Consider the following 9,769-nt stretch of genomic DNA (forward strand, 5'->3'; position numbering starts at 1 on the left):
ATACTATAAGGGCATTAAAGGATCACTAATCGTAGAGTTAAAACCAGGCTTAATGTCGATGCGTTTATTGTTTTCCATGTGCAGAGCAAACGCATCCCCTGTTGCTCAAGTTCTTCCCAGCCGATGCAGAACTCACAGGAATGAACCATTTTCCAGCCAAGAGTGGCCTGGATATTTCTGTGACAGTGTTTGTTTTCTCTCACTGTGATTTCCTTCCACCAGGCGTATGCCTGGGGCCTGAGGGACAAATACTGGTGCGATAAATATCCTTTGAAATGCCGGTCGGACCTCCCCAGTTTCAGTTTTAAGAAAACCCAACAAACCAAATCCCAGGCATTTCTGTTTGCTTTTTCCTTTATTAACCACACTGCATCAATTTTCTTCAAACCTATAACATATTTTCCAAATGCTGTGAATCTTCTACAGTTTCAGGCTTCTAAATCATCCATATGTTGTTCCGTCATGTATCTGGGTGCCCCGGATGACTTTAGGGTCTCATTTTCACAGACTGCAGCTGTATGCCAAATCCATTCTTCTTTCTTGGTACGTTAAAGAAATCCATGAGCTTATTGCCCCTTTGCAGCTACTGCAAACACTTCTTTCCTTTGTACTGTCCTTGCTTTTCTCTGCCAGCTGGATCACAGGAAAGCAAAAGAGACACGGCAAGAAGGTGCTTCAGCTTCCCCTAGATCTTTTTCTGTGGTCGTAGAACTGTTTAAAAGGTGCAGTACCCAGCTACAGATGACTCTGCTGATTGGAGTTCTGTGAAGAAAGGAGCAGCTGAAAGAGCTCCCTTTGTCCTGGCACTCCTGTTTCACAGCCAGGTGAATGGAGCCGGAATAAAATTCCCAAGGCTGCCATGGGTGCTGTGTTCCTTTACCGCAGGAGAAGGGATGTCCCTGGGGCAGCACCATTTAACCGCAGTGAGGACAGGCCCTCCGGCTCACCGCTGTGCCCGGTGCCTGAGGGCAGCTGCAGAGGGACGGGACAGGACTGATTTTGTGACACTTCTCTTGTGGGAAAAGTAGAGAAACTTCCTTTTATTGTTTTTACTCTAGGATAGTTCATTTGCCTTTTTAGGCCTGGAATTTTTCCTCTGTGTTTAAGAGGATAAGAGCAAAGTCCCTTTGGCCACCGTCTCTTTAAACGCCAGTAGTGCAGAGCTGTTCTTGTCATGGTGGACATTTGTATGGAAGACTCCTAGGCCTATTTCCATTATTATTGCTGTATATTTGGGACATATTCTGCAAGTTTAGGTGCAAACAGTTCAAAACGTTTGTCTTGCGTTTCTAAAGAACGTCTTACAAAAGCAGAATGAACTCATCTGTCCAGCTTCTCAGCATGTGAGACCTTGGTTCCAAGTGAACTGCCCCGGATAATGCTCGCCCCATGTTTTGCAAAATTCTGTTCTAATTCCTTGGCCTGAGGTCTGTCAGGAAGACTTGCTGATCTGGAATTTGGAGACTGCTGACATAGTTGCAGGTGGCTCCTGTCTGCCCAATAGTGTTTTTTCTTCCTAATAAAATTGTGCATACAGCTTACATGTCTGTGTTGGAAATGAGGTTCCAAATGCTTCTGTTTATCCAAGGAATAAGCTGATGGATCTAGTTTTTATTTCATCCATTTACCATTTCTATCTAGAATAGAGCAAAAATCTGGACTAGGTTTGTTTTAAGGAAGCTGTACTTTAGGGAGCAGTGAGCACTGCAGGGATGCATTTTATGTAATCATCCTTTGAAATAATACAGCTGGCCCGAATTCACTCTTTAAAATAGCCAGGAAAGCTGGTGTCGATGCATGGAGAAGCAAACTGTGCTTTTGCTGATGTAGTTCCTACTAATGAGGTCAGCCACTGCAATCAGCTGTCAAGGCAAGATCACGTTCATGTTGGAGTAGCTGTGGCTGCATCGGGGTTTGTTTTGTAGGTATAGAAAAATCATCTCTAACCCTCTGCCAGGGAAGAAACTGGCCCTGGAGACTGGACCTTAAAAAACAGGCTCCCTATGAGCAGCTCTGGCTAAGAAAGAAACAGGTGGAGTCTCGTGTTTCTTGTCTCTCTAGGCGATGGATCTGATAGTGACCAACAGGACACCAGAGCTGCAGAACCCCGAGCAACTGTGTGCTGAGTTTCAGGCCTTTTTGAGCTGCTGCCTGGAGGTGGACGTGGGCAGGCGAGGGTCTGCCCAGGACCTTCTGCAGGTAAAACGCAAAGCGGCTGCAGGTGAAAGAGCTGCGCTGTGTCCTGGTTTTGTCATCAGCTGAACTCGAAGGCATCAGATGGAGCCCCCTCGTGTTAGTCTCCACTCTTGGTGCTTTTCAGCTGAAAAACAAGTGGAATCATACAGTGGTTTGGGTTGGAAGGGACCATTGGAGGCCATCCAGTCCAGCCCCCCTGCAGTGAGCAGGGACATCTTTAGCTGCATCAGGTTGCTCAGAGCCGCATCCAGCCTGACCTTGGATGTCTCCAGGGATGGGGCTTCTGCCACCTCTCTGGGCAGCTGGTGCCAGTGTTTCACCACCCTCACGGTAAAAAATTTCTTCCCCATATCTAGTCTGAATCTGCCTTCTTATAGTTTAAAACCGTTACCCCTTGTCCTATTGCGACAGGCCCCGCTAAAAAGTCTGTCCCCATCTTCCGGATAAGCCCCTTTCAGCACTGGAAGGTGGCTGCAAGGACTCCCCGGCCTCTTCTCCTCTCCAGGCTGAGCAACCCCAGTTCTCTCAGCCAAATGCCTCCAGGGCTGGTGACTCAGCCACCTCCCTGGGCAGCCTGCTCCAGTGCTTGAGAAGGTTACCACTCCCCCTGTGCTGTGTCAGTTGAGTCGTTAGAATATGGATAAAGGAGTCTTCATAATCATCTTCTAGTGAACTTGGTGACTTAGTAGGTAGGGGCTGTTTTGAAGATGTCAGTGGTGAATGAGAATGTCGGAGAAGCCTATTGAAATGCACAATGGCAACCTCTCCCAACCTAGAAGAAAGCTAAAACATGACAAAATCAAGCTCGTTTGCATTGGAAGACCTTTGAAGAACTCGAACAGGGGGGGAAAAAAAGAGATCTGGTAGAGGCCTCACATGCTGGTGCTACTCCCGAATAACAGCAAAGGTGAAAGAAGTCACAACTAGGAGGTGCGCAGGAGTTGAGGCCCATTCTGTAGACATGAAGTGCTGCAGAGCGAAGGGTGGGTGCGTTCCTGAAGGGGTGAGGGGAGAAGAGAAGGTGGGCTGTTCCGTACTGCTTACGCTCCAGTTTTCACCAATTGCTTGTTGTAACCGGACAGCGGAGCCGAGGGTTTGATTCAGTGGAGTTACATTTGCAGTTCTGTCAGTCTGACTGTGAAGGCACTTAAAGGGTTTTGCTGGCTTTCATCGGTGAAAGAAGCGGCTGTTCGTGAGCGTAGCGATAAGCAGAACAAAGAGAAGGTAGATTTTGGACTTCAGTTATGGTGGTGTTCTTCAGGACTGTTGGGGAATTCCTTTTCTCCGTGCAGAATGATCTGTTGAATTGAACTGGGTGTAGGGGTGAAAACTCAGCGAGTGAATTTTGGAGTACTCGGCGCGTGAGAGAGAGAGAAAGCAAAAGGCAAGAGAGTTTTTAAGTCTGAATGTGAAGGTAGATGAGCAACCAAATCGGTTCTTAATAGGAGGGGAGGAATGGAACTGGAGTAGGTGATTAATCTCTTACTTTGTCCCTCGATGAATATTGTGGTGAAAAATACGGTCTATGGCAAACTGTCAGAGTGATGAGGTGTTCACATCACCTTCTGTAACGTTTCTTCTCTTCTCTCGAGGTTCTTCCTGAACACCAATGAGGTGACATCTGTTTTTAAAAACTTGGGCATGATTGGATGGGGAACAACAGGGCAGTAAGTATTGTTGTTTTTTAATGAAGAGGCTAGGTACAGTAACTTACCTGTTCTTCTAATGGTTAAATATTTATTGGAAATTAAATTTTAAAATGAAAAAAAAAAATCTGCGTGTGCTAGTGGGTGTCTAAGAGTGTAATGAAAGAAAGCAAAGCTGCAGATACTGGTATTGCAGTTGGCATTCCAGGTCATCCAGTTAGTGTTTCAGTTCTGACATCTCGGTTTTACTTGTGCTTCACCCAACTGTTTCCCCGTGTCGCTGAAGAGATTTTTCTGTGCTGTGCTTTTCAGCTGTGGCTGGCGTTTAACGATACGATCCTGTGATTGTTCCCTAGGATCGGTGAGGTTGGAAAAGACCTTTAAAATCATCGGGTCCAACCGTAAAAGTAACACTGCCAAGTTTGCTGCTGAGCCATGTCCCTAAGCACCGCATCTACACGTTCTTAGTACAAGTAATAGAGATGTTTATTGTTTCAGCAGTCACGTCATCTAAGTGTGACGTATGAGAGCAGCAGGAGGTCATTTTTTACAGCCTCTGTGTTCCTCGGGTAATTGCCTTTCCTCCTAAGTGAGGAAAAGGCAAAGGTTCTGGCAAGGTAGTGGATTCTAGCCTTTTACTGTCTTTCTTTTAACAATTTAAATGTGCGCTAGGGCATCCCAAATAACAAAATGTCTTGAGGAGCCAGCTGCCATGTGTCGTTCGTGTGCTCTGTTTGTGATGGGACAAGCATGAGAGAGAATTGGCTGCATCAGCTGCAGGAAGGGAAGGTCAAGCTATTCATACAAACACGAATCGAGTTATTTTGATAAGATCATTTTGCACTTTTTTAACGGGCAGCTTGACATTTGAATAGAAAAGGGTTCCTTCTCAGTTAATTTTGAGAGAATTTATTCCAAGTTGTATTTTATTTACCTCAGGTTTAGAGCACAGCTTCCCCGTCAGTTAGGAAGTACCATCCTGCAGTATAGCCCACCTAGGATTCCACAGGAGAGAGAAGTCTCAGTCGTAGTTTCTCACATTAATAGTCCGAGTGATTTCTATCTGCAGTGGGTAAGTTTAGAAATAAGGTCTGTTTAAATAAAACTCTGAACAAACCTTTTAACGTTTGGCTACTTGTCGTCCACCTTAAATAAGCTACTGTCCGTCGCTTGTAACCGGTTTTAGGATTCCTGGAATTAGTAGGTGAGATGAATTCTTACAATCCTAGCTTGATTCCAGGAATTCTTAGAATTCCGGAAGGTTAACACATTTTGGTCAGTTTTGTTAGATGGTTAGTTCCTATGCGGGCATGCAGTGGTTTACTGTTTCAAGCAGAGATTGGACAGGGCAATATCCAACAATTGTCAGGCTCTTTGATTCACGTGAGGTGTTCCTAACCGCTATGTCATGTTGGGGGAGGCCTAGGAAGTACATTGCTATAGAAAATGGCCCTTAAGAGAGCAACAGTACCACGGGGCAGGGGTGCGGGGGGTGTGGGGGGGTGTGTGTGTGTGTGTGAGATTTGTTTTTCTCATTTTAGACAGACAGCCTGGATTCTCTGTCTCCTGCAAAGAAAATTCAGGAGGTGTATAGACATGAGCATGGGACAAACGTGGAGATGCTCTGCCCAGTTGAAGGCCAAGCCTGCGTGGCAAAGTGGGAAGATGGGAATTGGTACAGAGCGCAGATTCTAGGTGAAGTCTTGGTTCTTTCGCTCTAACGCTGGGTTGGGAAGTCAGATGTGGCTCTAGATCACGGGCTGTGAGCAGTAACAAAGCTGTTGTTTTCACTGGGCGTTCTTAGACTGGCGGGAGGTTCATAGAGTCAGTAGTACTAATGCATGTTATGACCTTTTGCTGTTACTGGAGTGGGTTATGCATTTTTACTTTTCTTTAAATCAAGAGAAGCGGTATACTTCATTTTCTATATATTATTGAAATTCTATGATCTAATTATTTTAAATAATTTTTCTGTTACTGCTACAGTTTGCACTACAGGTTTGTCTGTTAAGCCAACCTCTGAGCCTAGCTCGCGTGGGTCGCTTATTCCCCATGGCAATTCCGAAGGGGACTGGCCGTTCTTGTGCTGGCTCCTGTGCTGCCTGTGTGGGCAGCGCCGCCTGCCTGTGTGCTCGCGTGTCTCCTGGGCACATACTTGATGTGCCAGGGTCTCATGAAGTGGTTAGATGGAAGGGGACCAAACTGCGAACTCTGTCGTTGCAGGAACGTGACAGAGCTGACTCTCAAAGAACAGAATTTTGGAACTGGGTTGTAGGACACTTGAAGCTGTGATATTTGATGATTGTATGGTGTAAATGTGGGGTTTGCTCTGAAATTCGAGTGCTTTAACCTGTATCAGATACTCATTTTTTTGTTTTAATAACTTGGGCTGTTTTTCTTGAAGGGCTGCCAAGTCATCAAGCAGTTTTGGTGAAATATGTTGACTTTGGCAATGTTGCCACCTTAACTCTTAAAGACATACGCAGAGTCAAAAAGGAGTTTCTGAGCTTTCCAGAAAAGGTAAATTAGAGCTCGCCTGGATTAAATACTCAAAATAAACAGAATCTGGGTGGATGGAAGAAGAAGGCGAGGGTTGTTAACGTTCAGAAGTAAATAAAATGTTAAGCCAGTTCCTTGTCACATTGAAAACCCGTTTAATTGGTTTTGGATCATCCAGTTTCATCCAGTTTTAAATGAAATCTGAGGCTGCCTTGGGGTGAGGAGGTGTCTGTATAGTGTGTGTGTGTTTAATTCAGATCCAATCAAATGGCGGTGACGTGGCAGCAGAAGCCGAGGTCACGCTGTCTCGCTGTCCTGCGTGAGCGCAAAGCAGAGGCTGTGACGGGGCTGTGGTGAGACGGCCTTGGTGCGTGATGGGAGATTGATAACTTGAGTCCTCCTGTAGGCGATCAGGTGCAGGCTGGCTGGCATTGAGCCCTGCAAAGGGGCAGACGAGTGGAACAGAGAAGCCAAGGCAAGATTTGGAGAAATGACTGAAGGTAAAATTCTGCTGTGTTCAATTTTTGGTAAGTTATCGAGTTTCTGTTTCAGTATGATTGAATTGACTCAAACGTTGAAACATGCACTCTCGTGTTTTAGATAGTGTTTGTTGGAAGCGCTTGTGCTCGTACTTGTGACAGGTGGCCTGGAGTGAGAGTCTCTCACCATGAGCCAGCTGGAGGAGACCTAACAGATGATGACTGCTGACAAAAGCTCTGGTTATGGCTCCTCTTACGGACCACACCAGCCTTGAGGGACATAAGTGTCTTGGTTTATTAAGAGGGGCCTGTTTCCAGAAGTGCTCGCTGTCCTTGACTCTTCTGACTTTACTGGTAGCTGGGAGTGGGATCGCTGCGGCTGTAAAGCATCGCAAAAAGAAGAAACAAGCAAGAAGAATTTCAGCTAACACATCTATGCCTTAGTAGGATTTTTCTCAACACCATTTATTGTTAACCTGTAGCTCGTTATTTTTCAGCGCCTGGGGGATGGTGGTTTGGAGCCCATCTCATAAATGAAATGACATGTAGCAGTTGGCTTTTTTGTACAAAAACATGGTGTAATTATTGGTGTATTTGAAGTTAAATTTTGTAGATACGTGCAAAGCTAAGCCTCTGCATTTTGTTGATGTTCAGAATCAATTGCTTTATAAACAAAATGTCATTTTACAGAATTCTGTCTTTTATAGTACCATTTGCCTCCAAAGCCGTCAGTAGTCTTTATACTGTCATTGGGTGGCTCTAGTTCTGTTTATATTATTCATTCACAGAAATTTTAGAGGCGAACATCTTGTCTGTTGAACTCGTGGACTCCCCTGCTCCTCCTGGAAGAATCTTTAGTATTAACTGCCAGCTAGTTAAAGAAGACCTGGCGTCCTACATAACGGGGTAAGTACTCTGTGCGTAACGTAAAGTATGTGGAGATACTGAATTTGTGTAGTAAAGTTTCTGGCTTTAATATGTTGCCTCCAGTGACTGTAACTTACCACATTTGTGATAAATTCATGACAAGTCACATTCCTCAGCTGATGTGAGGTACAGAGTGTAACTCTGCAGTTTGGCGTGATCGAGTTCTCCAGCTGAATCTTGACCAACGTCATGTATTGGAATTGTAGTTGATGGAGAAGGTGGAGATGAAATGTCTGCATCGTACTTGTAGTGTGCTTAAGTGCCCAGTCCTCCCAAACTGGTTATCGTGAAGGTTCCCCTTCCCTTGTAGTAAGGAAAGAAATACCCCTTTTGTGTGTTGGACCTGCAGCTGAGGTGAGTCGTCTCTGTGGAAGGTCTGTTGTTGGAGAAGAAGTACTGAGGTAACCAGCTGTGACAGCCACAGACAGAAGGGTTGGGAAGCCTGCTGGGGGAGATGGGGCTGATAAGGAGATGACAGGGCTGCATTTAGTTTGTTGGCTTTTTGGAAGGCTAATCCGTGGGCTGTGTTTGTGAAAAACAGTCATTACTCTCTCGTGAATAACTCTTGAATAGGGATGAGAATAAGAAGATTGCTGTGTAGAAAATTTTGATTCCGAAAGGGAATTTCTGAATTTGCTTTTTTCAGGAGGAAGCAAGTAAGTGGATTTTCGTCTCTCAGCTCAGAAATACGACTAAGTCCTAGGAAGACTTTTCTTTACCGGTCACGCTTTTCAGTCAGGTTTTTGTCAAGTGAAGGAGCTTTATTGAAACCTGAACAGCAGAGTTGTTTTGTCACTGTCACTGGGGTGTTTTATTGTGTGGCAGCTGCAAACAAGCAGCCGTGTGACTTTACTGTAAGTGTCTAAAGTTGGTGGCTTGCCTAATGTGGATTTTTGTGGTCACTCGCTCACTGCCCCCTCCTTGGTTGGACTGGGGAGGAAACAGAAGAAAGAGGAGCAAGAAATCTCATGGGTCAACTTGACAGAAGACAGGGAAGTTGCTTACCGACTACTGTTGTGGGCAAAACAGACTCAATTTACCTTAGTTTATTGCTAATTAGCATAAATCCTTCAAGACTGGTGCAAGCATTGTACCCAAACAGTTACAGCAGCCCCCTCTCCCTTTCCCAGCGCAAGTTTGCTCCAAGCCCCTCTCCTCCCCTGATGCCCCGGCTCCCCTCAGTCCCTTCGGTGAGGCCATGGGCAGGGCAGGGGCTGGGGCCAGGACCAGCCGTTTCTCCCCGCTGCTCCTTCCTCCGTGCTCTTTGCTTCCCGTGCTTCAGCGCGGGCCCTCCGCAGGCCTCGGTCCCTTCAGGAGTGTGCCTCTGCCCCCCCCAATACCCTCTGCTCTCCTGACCTTGGTTCCTTCTCCCTCTGTTCCCTCTGTTCTGTTCCCTCCTCTCTCTCCCTGGCGTTTCTGCCCTTCAGGAAAGGAGAGGTGCCACCGGCTCCCGTTAGGATTACTCTTCCGTGTTTAAGGTTGTTGTTGGGGGATGCCCAGGCCAGCCCTGAACTGGTAGAAGAGACTCTAAGCGGGAGAGCACAGCTCCGCTGAAGCTGGCTTGCTGGCCAGCAAACCTTAGTCACCTCGCTCTTGCGTTGGGATAGGAAGTAGTCCATGCAGAATTCCGGGGAGCAACCTTGGAGCCTGAAGTTCATTCCAAACAGATGGTTTTTGCTGATGGGTGTGCAGTGATACTGCTGTACTGGAGTTACTAGAGAGGGTGTTGGAGGACTCGTAACGTGTGCTTCACTTGGGAGAGCTCTCTGTGGCACGTTGCCTCTGTCCGTTTCCCAGTTCAGGCTGGTTGGACACACGGCAAGCGTTGCTTGTGAGCTTTGGTGTTCCTTTCTTCCCTGGTTCTACAAGGCGGCTGTTTTACCCGTTGGTTTCCAAACGCCTGCCCCAGGCAGGTTTGCAGAAATAACTGTGGGGCAGTGGGCAGCGGGTGAGTCAAAGCTTCAGGGAATTTCTCTCTGCCAGAGCAGTTTGTTTCCTTCCCGTGAAGGAAGGCATAGACGG

General features: G+C 46.4%; 1 protein-coding gene across 1 annotated transcript in view; it reads left to right on the plus strand.

The window, feature by feature from the left end:
- The window catches only part of LOC147413127 (M-phase inducer phosphatase 2-like), a gene marked incomplete at its 5' end in the record, with an annotated part of 44,718 nt that extends 35,417 nt beyond the window's left edge, over window positions 1–9,301 (plus strand). Inside the window, 2 exons of the mRNA XM_086480618.1 lie at window positions 7,609–7,726; window positions 9,226–9,301. Of these exons, the coding sequence (XP_086336744.1) occupies window positions 7,609–7,726; window positions 9,226–9,301 (194 nt within the window). The remainder of the gene's footprint in view (window positions 1–7,608; window positions 7,727–9,225) is intronic.
- Between the last annotated feature and the right edge of the window lie 468 nt (window positions 9,302–9,769).

The sequence above is a fragment of the Leptosomus discolor genome, unplaced genomic scaffold, assembly GCF_034619465.1.
Source record: "Leptosomus discolor isolate bLepDis1 unplaced genomic scaffold, bLepDis1.hap2 HAP2_SCAFFOLD_70, whole genome shotgun sequence".
NCBI lineage: Eukaryota > Metazoa > Chordata > Aves > Leptosomiformes > Leptosomidae > Leptosomus > Leptosomus discolor.